The sequence below is a fragment of the Microtus pennsylvanicus genome, chromosome 2, assembly GCF_037038515.1.
Source record: "Microtus pennsylvanicus isolate mMicPen1 chromosome 2, mMicPen1.hap1, whole genome shotgun sequence".
Lineage (NCBI taxonomy): Eukaryota > Metazoa > Chordata > Mammalia > Rodentia > Cricetidae > Microtus > Microtus pennsylvanicus.
In genome coordinates, this window is record NC_134580.1 from 129,559,714 (window position 1) to 129,582,852 (window position 23,139).

The 23,139-nt window shown below is 45.5% G+C and overlaps 1 protein-coding gene across 1 annotated transcript; it reads left to right on the forward strand.

The window, feature by feature from the left end:
* The first annotated feature begins 8,603 nt into the window (after positions 1–8,603).
* Positions 8,604–22,460, forward strand: LOC142845141 (vomeromodulin-like). The gene is made up of 15 exons (XM_075963905.1): positions 8,604–8,645; positions 10,790–11,069; positions 13,033–13,522; positions 13,826–13,927; positions 14,474–14,629; positions 15,407–15,491; positions 16,205–16,262; positions 16,983–17,053; positions 18,182–18,328; positions 18,867–18,989; positions 19,155–19,222; positions 19,486–19,516; positions 20,688–20,748; positions 21,424–21,503; positions 22,251–22,460. Exons 2-15 carry the CDS (start codon positions 10,802–10,804, stop codon positions 22,272–22,274), a joined length of 1,764 nt encoding a protein of 587 aa, XP_075820020.1. The 5' UTR covers positions 8,604–8,645; positions 10,790–10,801; the 3' UTR covers positions 22,275–22,460.
* The last annotated feature ends 679 nt before the right edge of the window (positions 22,461–23,139 follow it).

Here is a 23,139-nt window from a genome sequence, read left to right on the forward strand (position 1 = left end):
AAATAAAAACTCCACAACCTGCTCAAAGATAAACCAGGATGTCTTAAATTTTCAAATAATCCCATGTATTTGATTATGTCATGAAAGTAACTTCTCGTTTATAGTGGATTTAAATTGATGACCATATACTGCCCAAACCTATGATGACCAGAAATAAAACTAGATGAAAAAGCCATTCAACTTAAAGAGATTGTTCTGACTCACCCACACCTCCCACTCTAGCTACCAGGCTGCTCTGACTTCCACACTGCCCCCCACCACAACTCACCACTGGCTCTTTCCACTGTTGCTGCTCTCTCTGCCTCCCAAGAAAGAGCCTGCTCCTTTCTGCACATGCAGTAGCCTAGTTCAGTGCTTTCACTGTGCCTTCATGTAGAATAATGAAGTCAATTATAATCATGAGTTACTGGATTTTTAATGTCAGAATTCAGTGCCTTGATATAAAATGTAAGTTTCATTCTGTTTACAACAACAAGGTGTTCTTAAGTATTGATCTTCTCTTAGTAATGTTAACAAAGAAATCACTTGCTTACAAAAGCAAGAACTTTGTTTTATTCTTTAATGAAACATTCATTTAAATGAAACATTTTAAATCTGTGATTAGAGTTTATTTTTGTGTGTTTCATGCTTTCACTTGCCAGACAGCCACTTCCTTATCAGTAGGAAAAATTCTCTTCTAAAGAAGTATGCCTGGAGCTAGAGAGATGGCTCAGTGGTGACAGATCCTTGTTGCTCTTGTAGGAGGGCTGGCATTAGATTCCCAGCACTCACATTGGGCAGCTCACAATTGCCTGTAACTCTAGCTACAGTGGATGTACATGTACACATACATACACACACATGCACATACACACACACACACACATTTAAAATATTAAGGTAATGATTCCTTTTTAGGGTATTCTTGCTAAATTGCATAGGGATCATGGATCTCATTTTAATGGACAAGTATTTAAATATATTTATTAATGTAGACTATTGAATAAAGAAATGAGACCAATAATTTGTCAAATTCTGCAAAAGCGTTGGCTTAAAATGCATTAACAAATGGAATAACCCAAGATAGTATATAGTTCTCTTAGTTTTTAATGCTTCTTAAATTATTATATAAATAAATCTTTTTCAATTGCTTCAGATATTTATTATTTTACTGGGTATGTGGCTATGTAATTAAATAATGCCAACCTGAGAGTTAATGAACAACGTTCTGGGGAAGCATGGTGTTGCATGCTGTGTAAAGAGACCCGCTCTCAAACAAACAAAAGGATCATGGTTTTCACTAATCATGGTCTTGATTACCCAGAACATCTGTCTTATTTGAATCCAGTTTTCATGTTTAAAATAATTTAATTATTCACTTTTTCCATTATTCAGTACAACTTGGATAAAATAAATCTACATGTCTGAGGTTTCATTTTGGATTTTGTTTGTTGCTTTGTAGTGTGGCTTAGTTTTAGTCATGTCCATAAATATTTCCAAAAAATTACAAAATACTCAAATGGAGAGAACACAGCAGTGAGGGTTTCTGGCGTCTACTCTTGATACTGTGTAATCTCCTTGTCTATTCAGACCGTTGGCTCTGAGCTCTGTAGAAACAGTGATCAGAACGCCCGCTCTGCTCTGTGACAGTGACTCCCGAAGCTCGACCCTGACCACACTGAACAAGACATGTACACAAAAACAAAAACAAACCCGGACGTCACATGAAAGAAGAAAACTCCAAAATGGTGGAGCTTCAGAGACTCCGCACAGGTCTGGAGCATTGGAACAATCACAGCTGCCTGGAAATGAAGACTCAGGGATGAAATGAAGACTTGGGAAAGGGAAGGAACCCAGAACTAACAAAGAAACACTTAAGATAGATTTCAAGCACAGACGTCAAAGTACTTCACTCTTCCTCTTTGGAAAACAGATAATAAAGAGGAGATAATGGCCTAATTGAATGGCTGGCTCAGTTAAAGGGGAAAAGGGGATGATGAAGGCAGACAGGAAAGTGCTATATGTCCATAGTCCACGAGGAAGTAGCTTTCCCCAGAGTCCGGAGGATTGCAGGGCAGTCACCAACCCCAAAAGACAACAAATGTCTCCATGCCAGGGCAGGGAGAAGTTTGATGACAAAATCTAGTTGTTATGTCGACAAATCTTATTTAAATCTTCCAAAAAAATTCCATTCATGGGACACTTACAATTTATTTGGGGCCAGAACATATGACTATGACATTCATGATGCCTGTATTTTGAATCCAAAGACTTTAGGTGGGAAAAAAAAAACTTTTCCTATTTAAAAAAAAATCTAGTGGGGGCTAGAAAGACGGCTCCAAAGTTAAGAGTGCTTACTGCTCTTGCAGAGGACTCAGGTTTATTTCTTAGCATTCATATCAGGTGGGTCACTACTGTATGTGACTCCAGCTTCAGGAGATCTGATGCCTCTGGCCTCCAGGGGCACCGGCATTCATGTGTACAGACACACACACATACACATCACTAAAAATAATACAGGGACTTGAGAGATGGCTCAGTCATTAAGAGCATTTGTTCTTACAGAAGACTCACATGGCAGCTCACACCATCCATAGGTGCACATACACACATGCAGACAAAACACTCATACACATAAATAAATCTAATAATCTAAAAGGTTTAAATTAATAATAATAATAATAATAATAAACCTTTTTAAAAATTGACTGGGAGCACCAATTTGATTATTACCTCTCTAACGTTAACTCCACCTACCAGTAGAAGGAGACACCTTTAAATCAACTCCGATAGTCTAAGTTAGAGTGCCTGTCTCCCTTCTCTGTTATCTGTACTTCCTGGAATTTTTAATATGACACTTCCATTACTTCATTGTTAGCAGATACTGAGGACCGACCAGATCCTGATGGAGAATAGACTAATATGTCCCAGAAGTTTTTTCCTTAATGGCCTTTGTAACTACTTCTTCCTCCTGAAGCTCTGACTTCCTCCTGCTTATTCATCCTCATCTTCATCAAAACCTACAATGAGCCAATACTGGCCATGCTTGGCCAATAGGAAAGTATAAACCTTACCAGGAAAAGCTATGCCTTTGCTGCTACAACTTCAACAAGGTACGCCCACGCTGTCAGAGCTCCAGTGATGAGTGTGGAAAGTAAGGCCAAAATCACCCAGGAAGCTGCTCACATGCTGATCTAAGGAAAGGGTCCAGAGGACCATACACACCTTCAACCTATTTGGACAGAGAACCACTGACCAGGGGGTGACTCATGCTGACTCTAGAGCAGGCTCAGAATCCAGGAAGCTGTATGCTTGTTGACCAAAAGACAAATCCAAGATCCAGAAAGTTACATGCATGTGGCTACCAGGGCAGGCCCAACACCCGGAAGACTGAAAACACACTAGCCCCAGTGTAGGTTGCCTACATAGTCAGGGGTCAGCAACACATTGGCACTCAATGCAAGTACTCAAGAGGCAACCCATATGTCGATGTCAGGGCAAGTCAGTACACAGAAGGCTGCTTGTATATTGAAATCGGCGCATGTCTAATGTCTAAGAGACTGTGCCCATGCTGTCTATGGTGTAGACCCAATACACAGAGGGTGTCCTTACATGGACTAAAGGGCAAAGCCAGTTCTAAGGAGGTAAATATACACAAATAAGCCTGGGCCCAGTACACACTTCACTGTGCAGACCCAATATTAAGAGGACTGTCCCAAGGAAGGAGCAATACACCTCCACTGACCTTGGGCAGGGCCAGTACCCGTAGGATTGCCCACATGCTGAATTCAGTGGAGACCCAGAACCCAAGAGATCAACTGTAGCTATCCCCAGGGCAGGTTAGTCAATGGCATGACCATACAATGATCACAAGGGAGTTCTGTACATGAGAAGGCACAGAAAAGAAAACACCAATATGACTGTCCCATCGTATGGCTAAGAGAAAAGTTTTTATTGTAAATAATAGAGAGAAAATGTCCAGAGGCATCTGGAAAAGTCCAGATCTGAGATATAGAGAAACAAGGGAGAATAGCAGGGGTCAGAGAGGCAGGCACTCTTATAAAGAGAACAAACTAGTATCTGGGAGAAGAAAATCCTGGAAAAGTAAAAAGGTCTGGAATGCTGGCATGGGGGCTTTGAAATGTTATATATTGTATTCAGGGTGCTTGTGAGTAGGCACTGGGGAAGCCTGCAAGCTGGCATGGGCTTTGATATGCAACCACAGGTGTATGTCAATGGAGCCATATGTCCCTTCTGCCAGAGGTAAGGAAAAAGACTCCTTTAGGCAGATAGGAATTGATTTCACAAGTTCCTAAGGGATGATTACTTTTATCTAACTGACGGAAGTAACTCTATAGTCCAGTCTGAGCTCACTTCTGCATGCATGAACTTCCGGTTGGACATGTACAGAACTGCTAATTTGATAATATAAAACTGAACAAAAGCTTCAGGGGAAACCTGAGTGTAGCAGATGCAAGGATAAAGAATGAGAGGAAAGAAGAGGAAAAGGAAAAGAAGGAGGAGGGACATAAGGAAGAAAAACACACAGGGGCTGGAGAGTAGGCTCAGCAGCCAAGAGCACTCACTGCTCTTCCAGAGGACCCAGGTTTGATTCCCGGTATTCCCATCTCAACTGTCTGTAACTTCAGTTCTGGGGAATCCAATGCCTTCTTAAGGCCTTCACAGGTACCGAGTACATATGCAGTGCACAGATGTACATGCAGTCAAACACTCACACACAAAATAATTTTTTAAGTTCTTAGGGGAAAAAGAAAGAAAAATGTAGCTACTCACATATATCAGTCAAGATAGCAACTGCTTGATGTATTCCATCTAATTTAATGCATGACTATCCTATGAGAGAGGAGCTCACACTCAAGTAGGCTGAAGGAACTAAGGCACAGGCCAGCTTAATAACCAAGGACACGCAGTCTGCAAGTGGCTCAATCACAGTTCACTTCTGGACCCATTTGACCCCAAAAGTTGAATCAGAAATCTTGCCTCCTTCTAAACTATGGGATTGTAGCACTTTTCTTCTTTTTTTAATTGTTTTTTATTGATTTTTATTGAGCTCTACAGTTTTCTCTGCTCCCCTCCTTGCCTTTCCCCTTCCCCATTCAATCCTCCCCCAAGGTCCCCATGCTCCCAATTTACTCAGGAGATCTTGTCTTTTCCTACTTTTTACTTCTAATGTAGATTAGATCTATGTAAGTCTCTCTTAGTGTCCGCATTGTCGTCTAAGTTCTCTGGGATTGTGGTTTGTAGGCTGTTTTTCTTTGCTTTATGTTTAAAAACCACCTATGAGTGAGTACATGTGATAACTGTCTTTCTGTGTCTGGGTTACCTCACTCAAAATAATGTTTTCTAGTTCTACCCACTTTCCTGCAAAATTCAAGATGTCATTATTTTTTCAGCTGTGTAGTACTCCATTGTGTAAATGTACCATATTTTCCTTCCATTCTTCAGAGGGGCATTTAGTTGTTCCCAGGTTCTGGCTATGGGGATTGTCACATTTTGTAAATAACAAAATACATAAAGAAATTCATTAAGACCAAGTAATCTCAGCCGCCATAGAAACTGAGGCAGTAAAGGATTAAGTCCACCTTGCATAACTGACTCTGGCTGTATCTCAAAGTTGAAGCAGAGTTAAGGAGTGTGTAGTAGACACATGTGTGATCACTGATGTGGGAAAGTCAGGACAGGAAGAGCAGGAGGTCCAGATCACCATCAGCTACGATAACCAATTTGAGGCCAGCCTGAGGTAAATGATACCCAGCTTCAGAAAATTAGAGAATTAAATGGCTAGGAGTTGGCTGAGTGGTTAAAAACACTTGTTGCCCTTGCAGAAAACTGAAGCTCAAATGCCAGTATGCACACAGTGACTAACAACCATCTATAATGTCAGATAAAGTGGATTACACTTCCATGGCCAACAAGCACACACAATACACATGCATAGAAGAAGCTAAAACCTCACAAAAACATGAAATAAATTCCCCCATTTTTCTTCTTTAGAATAACAATAAAAGTTAAAAGAGCAGATGAAAAGAACAGCACTTGATGACTGAGTACATACATAGCACATGGAAGACATTGGTTCAATGTCTAGTATGAGAAAAACTGGAATGAGACCTCATCAAGAGAATGTCACCTGTGCAGACCAGACCACACTTTACCTACAAATTCAGAAGGTTCAGAGACACAAAGAACCCAGGAGAAGGACCTGTGGCCTGTGATTCCCAAAGGTCAGAACTGATCAGACCACAGAAGCAATAGCACAAAGGGCCAACTCAGCCCCTACTTAGAGAAGAGCAGACACAGACAAGGAGAAAAGAGAAGCGGAAGTCTGTGCACCAGTGTGCGCATTGTGTGTGAGCTATCGAAGGGGGAAATCTTGATGGCTGTGTCCACGGGGCACCTTTGGCTCAAGCTGGCCCATTGTGATCTCTTCACACAGAGGCCATTAAGAGTTGGCACCGACCTTGCTTTATCACAGGCAATTGTGATCTCAAGCCGGCCCTGGACAGCCTTGAAAGGCTCTCCCTTCAACGGCACATCAGAAGGTCAAATCACTTAATGTCCAAGACAAGCTGCCCTTTGTCAACCCTTTGTCCCCAGTTGGGAAACCTGCCCTGCATAACACACTCCGTATATCCTGGATTGGCAGAATTCAATGGCTGCCCCACCTCCTAAGAACCAGGAGGACCAGAGGCCACCACAGACTGCCTCCTGATGTGCTCACTTCCCGCCTCTCACATAAGTTGTTTGACTCCAAAGGGGACATTAAATCAAGAGGTCTAATCACTGAGAGGTGGCAAAACTGTCATCAAAAACATGGTTCAATTTCCCTCAAATGTCCAAAAAAATAAGACCCAGATCACTTAGGTTCTATCTTCTACTGAGCATCTGAGTTCTGCCCTGTGAGAAAAGGTCAGCTGTCAACTGTTCTTTGCATCTGACATTTCACCAAGACCACACTGGGGCCTGGAGGGGGAGCAGCTGCTGAGATTCAGAGCAAGGACCAGTGTGGCTGGTGAGAGCCCTGCAATGAATGGACGTGCTGAGGCTGCTTGAAGGGCCAGACAGCGAGTAGGAAGACTGCTCTAGTCCAGCATGTGGGCAGTCGGAACAGGCATGAGTGACCTCTCATCGAATAACCCCATCCTGCCTTGGGTCTCAGATTGTGCCCGACCCTGTGATGGCATGTGCAGGGGAAATGGCAAACCCTTCAGGGATGGGAGCCCCACAGCTTTCTTTGAAAGTGGAAGGGAAGCCTCACACCAGAAAACAGGCATGGAAGCTTGAGAATCCCAAGATGAGAAAAGAGGCAGAAAGGAGTCAGGCTCCGAGCAGAAACTCGGTACAACCAGAACCATCACAGACCACTAACACCATTCACGCCTCATTCTGTTACTGAATTTAGGGTCACACGCGGTGCCCCACCCAACAAGCCAGGTTTGCACACCCCTCTCAAGGAGACAACTAAAAGTCAAATGAATGTGAAAAGCACAAGAAGGAGACTTAATCGGCATGTCTCCATGGGAAGCAGGACAAAGAGACCAGTGACACACTGTCTCCCCCACTGAGACTCTTTTTAGGGCCCTGGCATGAGGTTCAGGCTAAGTAGAGGCCAGTGTTATGTCAGCTCAGCAGTTCCAGTCAGGATGTGCTTGCTCCCATCACTATCCCCTGCAGGCTCTGCTGCTGGTGGTCTGATGAAATCCCTTACAGGACATACCCCTCCTCTGGCTGGCACTGAGCTCCAGCCTTTCTGTTCCCAAACTGGGATTCTAGGGGTCATTTACCATACACAAGAGTGCTATGTTTCAGTCTCCTTGCCAGTAGGGATACCATTGTCTTTTAAAACACCTTCATCTCTAATAGGCGTGCTATACTCCATGGGGAGAAGAAAGAAAAGGGGTAACACCCAGTTTTCTAGCTTTCCTTTTTAACAAACTCTGGAACACAGCAATACTCTTAAGTTAAGTTGGTCCCTAGGTGCATCCACCTGCATCCCATGCTCATTGTTACATCGTTACATTGCTAGATATTACATGTCAATCATGTCTGAGATGGTCCTGTACCATGGATTCCTGAGAGTCATCCTGCGCTGAGTCTCACCTATGCCCGGGGCATTGTTTGGAGCCATGAAATGAATTTCAGAAGACTGAAAACTGTCAGCTTCAAGGCCCTTTCTACCCTGATGTTGACCCAATACGTGTGACTACAAAATAGCAAGATTGTGACAGAAAGGAAGAAAGAGAAAGATCAGCCACCTAGCATGATAAACTCAAGGAGGTCCAGATCAAAAGAATTTGTACTCTTCTCTTCCTCATATAGCTGAATACAGAACACAAAGAAGCACCAGGCCCCTAGGGCCTATGCACTCTCTCTGTGACGTGCCTGCCTCTGCCATCTCAAAACCAGCTCTGACAGGCCGAGGAACATGCCAACAAAAGCAAGAAGAGACGCTGCTGATTTTGGAAAGCAGACTGCATCACGCCCGTCTTATCAGCACATCTAAATCATACCCCTTCCTCTATGATGACCTTTATAGGAGACAGTGGATGCCTATAAAAGTGGGGTGCAGCCTTGGGGTGGACAGTCAGAGGCAGGACCAGGAGGAGAAGCAGCTTCTGAAGACGTTGACCCTTCAGAGGGACAAGGTAAGGACTGCCCAGAGGGATGCACTAAGAATGGCAGGCTACCTGGGAACGACCATGGGACGGGTCACCTCTGGACAGATGACTAGGGCTTCCTCACTGACAATCTAGAATGTTCCTCTGCTGCTGAACTGCAGGACACTGGGCCTAAAGTAGGACGGTGGATATCAAGGCTGATTGGGAGACTTTTTTTTTTTTCTTTTGGTTTTTCGAGACAAGGTTTCTCTATGTAACAGCCCTGGCAGTCCTGGAACTAGCTCTTGTAGACCAGGCTGACCTCGATCTCATGAAGATCTGCCTGCCTCTGCCTCCTGTATACTGGGATTGAAGGCATGCCAGATGGAAGATTGTTTTCTTAAGAAAACAGAAAACTGTTGAATTCTGAGAGAGGTCCATCAAGTCAGCATAGCCATGAGCTCATTAAGAGGAACTCAGGCCCCACTTGTCCTAACAGTGTGTTTAGATGGACGTAATACTGTTTAGATTTCCCAGAGCTCAGAGAGGAAAGGGAGAAGTCTGGTGGAAAGGTGGCAAGATTTAGTTTTCAAAAAGGCAATTTATTCCAGGTAAGGAATTGTCACTGGCTTGAATTACTGGAACCACTTTCTGATGGCAATGGCAATAGAGGACTTGCTTTTGCTAGTGTGTGTGTACACAATGCCTATCTAAACCATCACAACCACCCTCTAAGGTTCATCAGCTTCTCAGACTAAGGCCCCTTCAGCTCTGGGAAGACACGGGTACTCGAGACTACTGGAGTATGAAAAGAGGATGGGGCATGGCAAGATTGGAAGGATGAAAGGAGAGGGATTATAGATGATATTTTAAATCAACATCAAGTAATTACCAGAGTGGTACCAGTCAAGAGTGGAGGAGGCACTTGCTGGGCAGGTATGCCGCAGGAGCCTCCACTGTGCCGTGTTTCTGTAAAGCAGGGGCTATAGCTGAGGTCTGAGGAATGGTTGTTGTAAACAGGAATACATATGCAGGGTTCTGTCTTTCATTAAGAAAACAGAACTTATAGGATCAGGATTTGACAGAAGTGACCTATTGATTCTAACAACTTTCCCAAAGGTCACAGCAAAGACCCAGACCCCCCAATACTATAAACCATGGCAGGTGAATGAGGGCAAAAGGGAAGAAATGTCACCGTCCAACACATATCTTAAAGGAAGATGTCAAGGACACATACCTCAGCACCGCTCTAAATGTGAAGAGAGGGGACAGGGAAACCACTCATCTGGTAATGACACCTGCTGCCAATCCACATGGACTCGGTTTGATCCCTGCAACCCACATGACAGAAAGAAAGAACCAGCTCCATCAACTCGTCCTGGGACTTACACATAACTAAGAACACACAATGAGGAGCAATGAATAACTGTAATTCGAATACTAAGAAGCAGGCTAGGCATGAGGGGCACAGCTTTAATCCAAGCACTGGAGGGACAGAGACAACAGTTGTCTGTGATGTCACGGCCAGGCAGAACCAGAAAGCAAGCTTCAGGAAAGCTGGGACTGTAGATTAAGACCCTGTCTCAAAATGAATAATCAGCTGAATCAAGGTAAATGTCAGAGACAAAGCACTTAGAGAATAAGCATAAGAGAGGAATCTGAGAAGGGGAGATGGGAAATAATCTCCAGGAGTGACCAGCACAGCTCAGATCCACCATGAATGAGGAAAACCACCCAAGACAGGGAAACCAGGATAAGAATGGGGCCTAGTGCCCAGCTTTGCTGGCACAGTTCTATAGATGCCTCAGGGAAAGTCCAGTACTAGCTACTCACTCAGAAGACACTTGGGGAAGAAACCTGAGATTGGAGCTAAGGTCTTGACATGTTCACAGACAGGGACTAGGACACGACCAGGGGCTAGGACATAGCTCCGCGTTAGAGCAGTTGTATAACATGGGCAAGGCCTGTGTACAACCTCAGCACTGAGAAACAACAGAGGGGAGAAATTCATATTGGGGGTAATACAAAGGACATGTGACTGCACAGTATAGGAGGATGGTATATATGAGCCCAGGAAGTCAGAGCTCAGGACAGGGCTCAGACAACATTGACAGGGAATCCTCTACACAAAGTTGCACGCCAGCATGAAGGCGCATTGGGAATGAGATGTGTGACTCATTTCTCTTCTGCAGGTTTCAGTCACCATGATGTGGGTTCTCTGGGCCTTGGCCATCATGTTGAGCATCCAAGAAGGAACACTTGACCTGGTGGAAGCACCCCCAGGGCTGAACACTCTCCCTGCCATTGTGCCCAATGTGAACACCCTCCCTCTTAACCTGCCAACACCACCACGCCTCAGAGATCCCCCCAACAAGCAAGGCTCAGCTCCCAAAATTAATCCAGCTCTCCCCAAAGGCGGCAAGTGTGCACCTGCAGCCAGATACTTCCTCTCCAGTGGCAAACTCCAAGACTGTAAGTAAGACTCACCTCAGCTGTCTCTTGGCTCCTGTCCACACCTCCCATAGCCTGATCATTTCTGAGCTCAGAGCAGGGTCAGTCAACCTTCTGAACAAGTGGTTTTCAAACACGAGAATCCTGGGACATCTTCTTGGTGCCTAGAGAGAGAAGGGAATGTGGTTCAAACCTAGAAATTCTGTAACAGCAAGGGGCTGAATCCAGCTAATACAAGAGCTCAGGGAGATGGTGAAGCTTCATGTAAGGTTCCAATGTTTATTTAGTCCAGAACAGACCAATGCTACACTGGATGACAGACATGTCTGACCCCAAAGGCTGTCTCTCTATTTGCCTTCAAGTGGGTTTTTACCACCTAGAGACTCTGTTACACCACAGAGTTTCTCCTTACTGTGTCCTAAGCTCACCTAGACTCCCACAGTTAATTAATTAACCCTCAGCCTGTTTCCAGAAAAAGGAAACAGAAAATTAAGAATCTGCCAGGAAGCCATTAATCACATATGCTCTCATGAAACTTGAACTCCATCCTCTCTCTGAGATACACATTGGTCCAAGAGATGGGGAATTCAAAGGCTGGGAGTATAGGAACCTGGGTAGCTAAAAGCATGGCAAAGAAGTGATTTAGTTTATTAAACAGGAAATGGATAGAATTTGAAAACTAAAAAAGGACAACACAAAATCCTTGTAGATCTTGGAAGTTCCCTGCAGCAGTGGTCTAGCAAAGGCCTGCATCAGAGCATGACAGGGTGGAGATGAAGGCCATTAGCCACTGAACTGTCACAGTGGCCAATTACCACCCCCATAAGTCCAATGTCCTAGGCACAGAACTCGACAAAGAAGGACCAGCAAGGTTGTAAGAGATGCTTCAGGGGACTGCTTCAACTGCAATTCTGCTGAGTCAGATGCCCTTTGGTTCAATCAGTCTCAGCTCTGAAATTAGCAAAGCTGAAGATATTCAACACTTCACCGACATTTTTTGTCCATGCACTTCCTACTAGAGCTAGCAAGACAGGATGTGGAGATAGCAATCTAGAGATTAGACTATTTTCAAAGTCACAGAATGACACTCAGCATGCTCTCTACTACCCAGAATTTCATGTCTCCCATCCTATTTATACCAGATGGAGGGAAGCATATGATAGGCCCCTGACTCTCAGTGCCCAAGCCTCGGGCAAATGCAAAGGTTGTCCAAAATAGCACATCCCAGAAACAATACTCTGCAAAGACTACTGAAGTGGTGAGGTGAATCAAACACCAGAGGCAAATGAGGCAAAATGGCCTAGAAAGAAAGAGTAACTGTGCTGTCCCTTAACTACATACCTACTTCTGTAGTCCTTCATATACACAAGATATCAAAATCATAAATTATCCCCCATCTGGAAGCCATGCTCCACATCCGAACATAAACCTCAAACAAACACAGAGAATGGGGATCAGGGCACCATGATGACTCTAAAGAGCAGAGCTGATATTGAGAAATAGACACAAGGGAGAAAAACAAAACAAAATAAAATGAAACAGGTCTCATGGCTCAGACCTTAAAAGGTCCAGTCCAGAGAACACCGTGTGTGTGTGTGTGTGTGTGTGTGTGTGTGTGTGTGTGTGTGTGTGTGTGTTTGTGATATTTTTTAAATGAAGGAAGAGAAAGAAACAAAACATATGACAAGTAATATAACAAACATATATGAGGTTCCACCTTGACTCTACACCCAAGTATCTTTGAAGCAAATGACCTCATCACAATTTAGCTCCATGAGGACTAACAGGAGCTATGGACAAAAAGAAATGTGGACCTATCTGACAGACAACTACTCTTAACTAGGGCAGGGGAAGCACGCTAATTGGAAGGCAGAATTCAGAGTTCCTAGTGCCCATATTCCAACATGCCATCTTCCAAAAGGAGGCCGCTAGGGATGATCTGAACAGAAACCACACAGCAGGACTGTCTCTTGATCTTTTTCAGATCTCATGGACGCTCTGCCCCCACAGATCGAGGACATTGTCAAGTGTGATGACGTTAACATGGCAGGTGTACTTGGGACACTGCTAGCCACGGTGGACAGCGCTGACCTGCTCTCACTCTTAGATCCCACCTCCCTCCTACAAGGGGCAGGCGGTCTCGGCCTAGATGGTATCCTAGGCAAAGCAGGGAATGAGGATCCCTCAAAGCCCTCCTCAGGGTCCAAGGCCGCTGGAGGCCTCAGCCAGCTACTCCCAGGGGGCGGTGGTGGCCTGGGCAGCTTACTAAGCCTCGGTGGAGACAAGGGCCCTGGGAAAGGACTTCTGAATGGAGACGTGCTCGCCGATATCAAGAAGCCTTTGGATGACATGATTGGGAACGTAGACAACCTGAAAGACTCTGTAGAGGCCAAGGTGAATGAAATACTCCCAGAAAGTGTCAAAGACCCACTTTCAGATCTGCTCAAGGTCAAGGTCCAAGACCTTCTGCTCGAGTAAGTACTTCCTCCACAATCCTCTGGGTTTCTGCACAAACAACTACTCACTGGGAATGCTGACACTCACCCTACAGCAACCCCTGGGACAACCACCCTTTCATACAGGGACATACTTATTCCTGCTGGAATAGCTGCAAAATGTGACCAGGATGTCTTGAGCTTGAACCACTGGGTGGGAAGAGGAGCTCGGCAGCCATAAGCAGAGCTCAGGTGGTGGTGAACTGGCGGCCTCATGGGGATTTCTCATGAGGACAAGGCGGTTTTCAGGAGGAGAATTGAGTCTGTGTTGTCGTTCTGCAGCTTAAAGGTTGATGACGTAACCGTGGACAGCATAGACATAACCATGGCAGCGGATGAGATCCAAGTCCACTCGGCAGTCACTGCCAACATAGGTGGAAAAGGGTGAGCCTGTTCCCAAAATGATTGCCGGGTCACCGGGGATTAGGATGTGAAGTCCCTATCCTAGAGCCAGATGACAGGGACACATAGACAAAAAAAGGACAGTCACCTATTTTCCAGCAAGCTTGGGTTACTGAGTGAGAGCCTGCCTCTGAAAAATAGACACACACACACACACAATTTGCCTTGTCTGGACCTTCCTATGTTAAGAAGCCCAACCTGTCTCCTGCTAGGCTTTTCTTATGTATTTCCACACAACTAGAAGACATAAGTATGACACTTGTAGGTTCTGCAACCAAAAACAGGTGACCTTCTCAAGGCTACTTGGGGAAATTTTTTGTCAGATATTACCTAACTACCAAAAATGGCCAACCTCTTCATTCTGTGGCATGGGACTGAGTACCTAGGAGCACGTGGACTGGGAACACAGCCCTCCCCTCTAGACGACAACCTTCCCCAAACCTTGAGGCTGATTCCCAAATGCCCGTCCCTCTGCTGGAGCCTCACCTCCCAGACAGTATGACAACAGCCTGCACATCCTCTCCACAGCGTACTTGGACCTGTCATCACCTTACTGCAGTTTCAATCTGCAATGGAAGTGACGATGAAAGCTGTTATTTCCCCCAACAACACCCAGTGCGTCAACCTTGACATCCAGGACACACATTTCCAGGTCAACGAAGTCAACATTCAGTTAATAGAGACGTACGTAAAACCTGCTTTCTTTTTACTCAATCAATGCAGAAGGGTACCAGAGGGGCCACCTGCTGTCTCAGAGGAGACTGGTCCACCATAGTACACTAGACAGTCAGGAAATGCCAGGAGAGCTGACGACCAGAGTTCCTCTGTAGCTCAGAACAGCCTTCTCATATCAATCTTATATCTTTCCTGCCGGCTCTATTTAAGTGACTCATCCTATATATTCCCTAAACAGTACACGGACCTGAGTCAAAATGTAAAAAGAACCACGAGGCCACACAGTAAATATCTCTCTACCACTTCTGTGGGCCAGCTGCCTATGGCTCCTCTCCTGGAACAGATACAGGCTCCAGGCCCTTCTGACTAGGCACACACTAGAAAAATAGAAATGCTTCTCACCTGCCCAGAACCACCTTTGACATTCCTTCCTTCCCTCTGCTATGGCCTAGGCAGGAGTCATTATAGTTTCTCTAACTAGAATATAGATGGCTGTGAATTCAGATCTACAGCTACACCAAGACAACAGAAAGGTCTGTGGACAATGTGCTCCAGTGTCTGAAGGGTGAAACCATCCAAGGGGACCTCTGGGCCAGGTGTCCTGTGACTTGCACAGGTATCTTTGCATTCTCCTTAAACACTAAAGACCAAGACAAGAGCTCAGGACTCACGCGTTAATTTAGAAGCCAGACATCATCTGATGCCTTCATCAGTGAGCCCATTTGTCTAAGACACAGAAAAACCCAGAAACATGAAGATCACTTATTTCAGCATTATATCTTTCAGGGTCACAGGAACTGTGCCTCTCCCTGTGCCTCTGCCCTTGAATGATCTCGTCCCAGTACTGCTGACAGCAGAAATGAATGAGAATGTAAGTCCAGGGAAGGGGTGGGGCTTCTGCACAGACATGATCCCTAGGAAGGAGGGGAGAAACTTTCACCTTTGTAAATGCCCTGCTGCTAGGACAGATTGAGGAACAGTGCCAGGGAACCCTGGAGCACAAGGGCCAACATGAACAAGCAGTTCCTCTGGACCATAAGTCTGTAGTGTAATTAATAAAAACCCAGAGATCGATACTGGGGTTCAACCTGAACACTAGAAAAAGTAAATCAGCCAGTAACTGGCGCTTACCTCTATCTGCATCAGTCTGCAATGGAGATCCTGCCTCCAGCCATCTCAAAATGAGACTGACCTGAGAGCTGTCTCCTCCTGTTTCATATTCATCTCTAGTGCTGGCATTAAAGGTGTGCATACGACTGCCTGGTTTCTATGGCAATTGGTGTGGTTACTGAAATTAAAGATGTGTGTCAACACTGCCTGGTCTTTAAGGCTGACCAGGGAAGCAGTTTCACACTCTGATCTCCAGACAAGCTTTACTTATTAAAATACAAATGAAATATCACTACATATACCAAGCAGCAGAACTAAAGAACACAAGATTTGAGAACAGTGGATAACTTCAGTCCAGTAGATGTCAGAAAATAGCACAGGAAAGTGGGAAGAAAGGGGAGACGGGAGGAGGTAGGATGATAAGACAAGCGACTGGTGTTCCCTCAGCTAAGCTAACCTGTGGTGACTTCACAGCTGGAGAATTCCGACTCGTGTGCTGTCGTTCTCGCGAACTTTAATGAGTGCAAGAACGGTGAGTACTTCCTAGGTGGTATATGCCCAGTACACTGAGGTGCCCCAGGGACCTTGGGAGATTTCACAGGGTGGCATACTACAGAGGAGGGGCTCCAGGATACCAGACTCCAAAACTACAAGGGCTCACACAGCCTACTCAGCACACCTAGGAAGGAGAATGCCCCAGCAGACCTTTCTCTGAAAGTACTTGGCTTCTAACACATGGAAGACAAAGGACACAGTGCCTCTGGGGCATCTGCACAGAGCTCCCAACCCAAACGGTTTTCAAAGCAATACTGCAAAGAGTCTGAATCAGGAGCAGTCCCAGGTCCTCATCTATGGTGTCCTGGGATCAGGAAATCTCACAATATCCCTATAAACATGCCAACAGCCAAGGTGAGAGGACATGTTTGGTTGAACCACACAGAGAGGTGAAGTAGGAAAATTAGCTCTTTTCTCAAGGCTCAGGGTAGACAAAATGCATGGTCCTGATAGATAGTATTTCCTTCTCCATGAAGATTTTGATACATCAGGTTAAAAAAAAATCTAAATCTTTGTGGGTAAACCACAAGGTCATAGCATCCTTGGGATGTAGAAGGCATCCAAGACAGCACCTTGTGCATGGAAGGCAGACAGAATCAAATGTCCATCTATGGGGAAGACCAGAGCTGCATTTGAGGCACCGCAGCCGTCAATGGCCGTTTGAACTCTCTCCATTCCTCCCCGCTCTCCTCCACAGCTACCGGCTTATTCAAGTACAAGACTCAAAGTGCCAGGATATCTCCCAAAGGACTTTCCATCTTCTACTGTGTAAGTATTTGCTGTCATTGCAATAACTGGATGAAGGCTGAAAGCCTACCTGAGCCCACCAAAGAGATCAAAAAGTCAGGACAGTAAAATAATGATCGGCTCTTTTCTCACCCCCATGCTTTCCTGGGATTAGTCTCCTGAGTACTCATCAGGGCACAGACAGGCTAGCGTTCTTCTCAGTTCAAACCCACAGCACATGGCCTGTGAGAACCCCAACAGAGAAAACAAAAACTTCGCCCAGCTCAGGTCTCCACTCTCGGGGGATTTTACACAACAAAACAAAAAGGGCCAGCTCGTTCTAAATACCTGCTACCCAAGCAGGAAGGCAAAAGCAGAACATGGCAAGTGATGAAAAAGGAGACAGAGTTGGTTCAGCTTCTCTTCTGCAAATCCATCAACAACATTGCTCTCAGATGATGGAACACAAATCCATGCACATTCAGTAGGACATTCATCAATGACCTACAACACAAACAAAGGACATAGCCAACCTGAGGGTCAGATTCTTCTACACATGTCACATGTGGAAACAGAGCCATGGTTTATGAATATAACTAGTATAAAGAGATAGTATGAATGACCCAAAAGTCAAAAAAAAAACTAACAGGACAATGATGTTAGGTAAAACCCTATCTTCTCTATTTCAACTCTGAATGTTCCAATATCCCTTCCAGAAAGAGATTATAGCTCAGAAATATGAGGAGAGAATGCATACAAAAAGAGAATGAAACAGACCGAAAGACAGAGAAAATACTCAAGAATGGCTTTAATCTAAGAACTTATTTCTCCATATGATGGTTTATGCTACATGGGAGGGAGGGAAGTGGGGAGGGAAGAAAAGAAGGAGGGAGACATGGAGGGAGACCAGACCTCAGGTCTGTAGATTGTGACAAGGACAGGAAGCAACTAGTAAACACACGTCATCATGAAGTCCATCATAAAAGGGCGACTGGCCCTCAGGTGAGAATTCATGGCCTCTTAGGAAAGCCTGGCCGCCCTGAGCCCTGCTACCCTGCCACTGGAGCAAAGGCCTCTTCACCCTGCCCTGGCAGAGCCAAGTCACAGGCCTTCCATCTCCTTCTAGTCTCCTGCACTCACACAGATAGTTCTCTGATTTCCTCGCCCTAGGTTGAAGCCAACATTGGCAAAAGAACAGTGCCCGTGCCTGGAAGTCGACTGCCTCCAGATCCCAGAAACGCCACCATTTCTGTAACCATGTCCACCTCAATGCTGAAGACACTTCTAGTTTATGTGGCCAAGCAGAGCTCTGTCAAGGTGAGTGTCCTTCATCAGCCCCAGGTCTGTGCCACTCTGGACATGAGCTGAGACTGTCACTTCTGAGGGAGAAAGTAGAGGTGTAAATGAGATCTGAAGGGGTGTTTCATTTTGTTTTGTCTTAGGGGGGTTGGTTTGGGGGCTTTTTGGTTACATTTGGTTTTTTGGGTTTTGTTGTTGTTGCTGTTTTCAAGATAAGGTTCCTTATGTATTCCTGGCTGTCCTGGAACTAGCTCTGTAGACCAGGCTGGCCTCTAACTTACAGAGATACCAATGTCTGTGCCTCACTTTGAAAGAGTTGATAGAAAGTAACATTTCACAAGGGTTCCGCCTCAAAATCCATCCACTGAACTAAATAGAGCAAAAGATGGGAATGTCCCTGTCATTTCTTCTTCTCAGTTGCACAAGGCCCAAGCTGGAAGATCAAGCCTAGAGGACCAAACTCAGGATCTCAACCAAGACTGAAGAGCACATGCTAGCTCATGATACAGCACCTCCATCCTCTTCCCCAAACTAACTGAAGTCTTCTTCACAACAGATGAATGACCTGGAAGCCAACATCACCAAAATAGCCTATACCTTCCAGAAAGACAAACTCCTCAGAGTCTTTTATGAGGTGAAAATAACGAAGGATGGTGAGGACTTTGCCACTGGGAAAACGGTGAGTGCTGAGAAATGAGGGTTCGTGAGTTGGAAGAAGGCCAAGGACTTGGACATGGAATGAACGCTTCCCAAAACCCTGAGGCCCATTTAGCCTTGGTGTCCCCACAGAGGAGGGAAAGGCCATGGACCCATGTCTCACTCATGCTCCCTTGTGTCATTTCAGCAATTAATCGTCAGCCATAACAGCAAGATTTCAAAAACCAAACTGGTACCAGACATCAAACTCACAAGGTACTACGAGGTGCAACTGCATAGACCTCAGGAATGTAAAGACCCTGTAAACACAGAGACATGATGGGTTCTGGGCAGATATTTGAATCATTACAGGGACTTAGGAATTGTGGCTTCTGTGCTCTTCGTCATCTGTCTGTTCTATTCAGTAGCTCCTGCCTACAGATGACTCATTCCAAACCAACAGAGACAAGACTTGAACTCTAAACATGAGCGGTACTGTTCCATGAGCCTAACATTTCTCTGTTCTTTGTGGCTTACAGGTCTGATCACAGAGTGGAGCCCCCTGAGGCTGTAAGTTGATGTGTTCTTTTATACTGACCCATGATAGTTGGGAAATCATGTCAATGCCAGACCATTGACTGAGGAGTGGGGAAAAAAGAGGCCCATGGGGATTAGAGCACAAACTTACTGTGGAACATAAACATAGGCTCCTAACTGGCTCTCTGGACAACTGTTAAACCAAAACTGCCCATGCTCACACTGACATATGTGTGTGGGGCCTGCAAGGAGCATATATGTAAACACATACAAAGGAACAAGACACTTAAAGTCTTGCCACATGCTAGAGAAAGGCCCACAGTGGGTGCCCAGAGACGGAAATGGAAAATGTGTCCTTTTAGCAGCCCAAGGTATGGGTAGTCAGTGAAGCATCAGATTCAGGGAACATTCCAAGGCTAGCAATCCCTACGTCTCTAGTTAGCAGGGAAACAATAGGATATTCCTGGCTGTGGACTCAGTGAAAAAGACTGAGTATTATTGACCCACGACCTCATAGAGACACCCAAATATAGTCATTAATGCTAAGAGTTGCCCCCTGGATGTTAAAGGGCAGAGATTAAGGAGTGTTCTCTGAGTGCACACAGTGGGGTACTGTTACAGTGGCACCCCAACCCGTTCTGCAGAAGCCTGACTTCCCACAGAGAAGGGTGAGCAATGAGAAGGAAGCAAAGGTGCAGAGCAAACCATATGATCTCAGAGGACGGTCACAAGAGAGAGAGAAGGGAGCACCATAACATGGATGGACCCCATATAATCTCAGAGTAGGGTCACGAAAGAGAGAAGGAGCACCATGACAGGGATGGACCTAGAGTTATACATCCTTGAACCACATCACAACAGACGCAGTGGCCAACAACTGCCAGGCCTTCCACCTTTGGTCTCCAAGTTGTTCCTGAAGTTCCAAAGCCACCTGCGGTAACAGTAGCAAGGTGGCAGTGCACAGGACAACACCTCTGCTCATGGAACCACAAGGGCAACAAACAAAAGAGGGGCTCCCAAACTCCCAAACATGGGAGCCCTAAGGATACCTTGAGATCCATCTCTACACTCCACCCTGACACATGGCAAACCCATGAAATAGAGAAATCCCACAGGAACCTGCAGCCTGAGCTGAGGTCCTAGGCCCTGATGACAAGCAGAGGCCTGCAAGGCTCTACTGAAAATGTCTTCCCGTGTCTTGCAGAAGGAACAGGTGGAAGGCATTTTGTCTGAAGTCATGAAGAAGTCCTGGTCTGTCTTCAATGGTATGTGGAATTAATAACTCTGACAGCTGCCATAGATGACACATGTTTGACACTAAAGCACCCAGCACAGGGCCATCCTGTCCTCTGCCGGGCTACACATCACCTTCTCTGTATAATGGCAGCAGCTAACGCTATAAAGGGAAAAGAGATCAAGATGCCTCCTCTGCGGCTCCCAGGAAGTCTTGTCCACAGGAGCCTTGGGACCAAGACCACTGGGCATACAAATGAGCAGTGGACCTGGGTCACCACCACTATAGGCATTAGGGTTCTGACTCTTGAAGGTTATATCATAACCGTTTTGGGCAACAATAATGGTGGTGCCACATGCCAGGTATGCACATCCCTGGTTAGCCCTACTGTGGTTGTAGATAGTATACTGGTCATCAAATGCACATACAACCTCCAGCCAGGTCCTGCAGTGAGGCAGAGCATCGCTTCTCATCAGTGTTAGACCACCAGGTCCCCACCTGCTTTGGGGGCCTTTCTTCCCCTACACCATACCTTGCCTCCATCCTACAGGCTGGGGTGGACAGTACCCATGACACCATGCTGAATGTGTGTGGCAGTGACTTTCCTAGGGCCACAAACACGTCAGAGATCCCACGCGTGACTGTGGTCAAAAGAGCCACCCATCTCCATTAACTCTTGTCACAAGGTGGTTCTTCCCTATTTCAGATCTGTATAAACAAATGAATGTTCCAGAAGGAGTGTCTTCATTTGCCTTATCGAATGCCGATGTCAAACCGCTGAAATCGGTAAGAAACTGAAACACAATTCTTTTCCTTGCTTCTCTGGTTTGCTTTACTTGATTTTGCCTCAAATACAGGACCTTACCTATTTTCTTCCTCTGCCTGTGCAATCAGTATGAAATTTGACCCAGAAAACATCAGCTTCTCTCATATGACTCAAACTTTAAGCTGCACCTGACCCCATCCTTCCCTGCATCTGGGCCCAAAGCAATTCCTAGAGGGTCCAAATGGCAGAAAGTCAGTCTTTTCTCGGGGTGGTTCTTCATGCTCTCAGTTTTTCGTACTGACTCTATCAGGGGTCAGAGAACCTTACACAAGCCAGCCTTGATCAGGCAAACAGATCAGATGGATGACATCTGAGCCTTAACTACAGGGACAAGAAACACAGCCCACACCAGGTTATATGTTAACAGTGAAAGTCTAGTTACTGACAGCCAGCATTGTGCCAGGGTCAGCAGGTGCTTCACTCAGAAACCTGTGACCCCAGAGTTGGTACCTTACACCTATTTTCTCTGGGTGGACCCCAAATGCATCTGTATGGATTTCCTCCTGCAACTCCCCCTTCCAGAGGCTTCACCTCCAAATTCCTTCTCTCATAGTCTGAACTCTTGGGTGCTCACTCCAGGTGTTTTATCCCATCCCTGAAGCAGTGCTATGGGATCTGGTGGGGTGTGGGTTAACCCTCACCGTGCTGCAGTCAACTTCTGGGTTAAAGGCTGTCTTTCTTTAACTGCTGTCTTTCTCTCCCCTTAGAGTGACCTTCAGGCAGCAAACTGAACCCAGCACTGCTGAAGCCAGGCAAAGTACTGAATGACAGCCAACCCCTCTGTGAATTTTTCCATGCAACTCTGAAGCCCCATCCTTATGATTAAGGACAGTAGCAGTAGTCCCTCAGCCTGCTCAGATCCTCTGCCCTGACTGACAAGGGAAAGAAGAACAGTTCAAGGACCTGGGCGCTTTGTAATCAACTCCTTAATAAACAGTCTCTTCATGCAAAAGTAAAAGATGACTCGTGTCTCCATTCTGGTACATGTTCATGAGTGTGCAAAGAAGTTTTTACTTGGGGCTGAACAATAATATGAGACAACAAAATCCACTGTTCTCCAGCACTCTGGGAACAATCGCAACAAAGATCAAACCTTTTCCCATCACTTTCCTATTTTAGTTATGATGTGGAGTGTCTCACAAAGGCTCAGGTGATTAAACCTTGCTCCCACCTGGTGCCATTGGGAGGTGGTACCTTTAAAAAGTGGTGGCTAGAAGTAGTTCTTTAAGTCACTAGGGGCACACCATTCAAGCCACTGGGGATCCCTATCTCTTCTCCCCTTGCTTTTTCTTCCTAGCCATCTCATGGACGTTTAGCTACTCAGGACCATGTGCTGTTCACCATAGACCTAAAAACCAGTAGAGAAATTAGGTCAGAGCCTGGGTCCTCTAAGACAGAGCTGACATTAACCTCTTCTCCACTTAAGATGCTTACCTTGTTACATTAGTGAAAGCTAACACTCTCCAACTCTGCATGCTTTCTTATGAATCAAAATGAAACAGGCTGGAACCCAAATCATCCAAGTTGAAAATGGAGGAACACATTTCAATATGAACAGTGAGATGGATCAAAGCAGGTAAAAGTCAGATATCACTA

What these genes read in the sequence shown, in the direction of transcription:
- LOC142845141 (XM_075963905.1), top strand. Translation starts at nt 10,802, where the DNA reads ATGATGTGGGTTCTCTGGGCCTTGGCCATCATGTTGAGCATCCAAGAA. An exon ending in GTCCAAGACCTTCTGCTCGA is followed by an intron (nt 13,523 to 13,825) that starts GTAAGTACTTCC and finishes GTCGTTCTGCAG; the next exon opens with CTTAAAGGTTGATGACGTAA. An exon ending in AACATTCAGTTAATAGAGAC is followed by an intron (nt 14,630 to 15,406) that starts GTACGTAAAACC and finishes TATATCTTTCAG; the next exon opens with GGTCACAGGAACTGTGCCTC.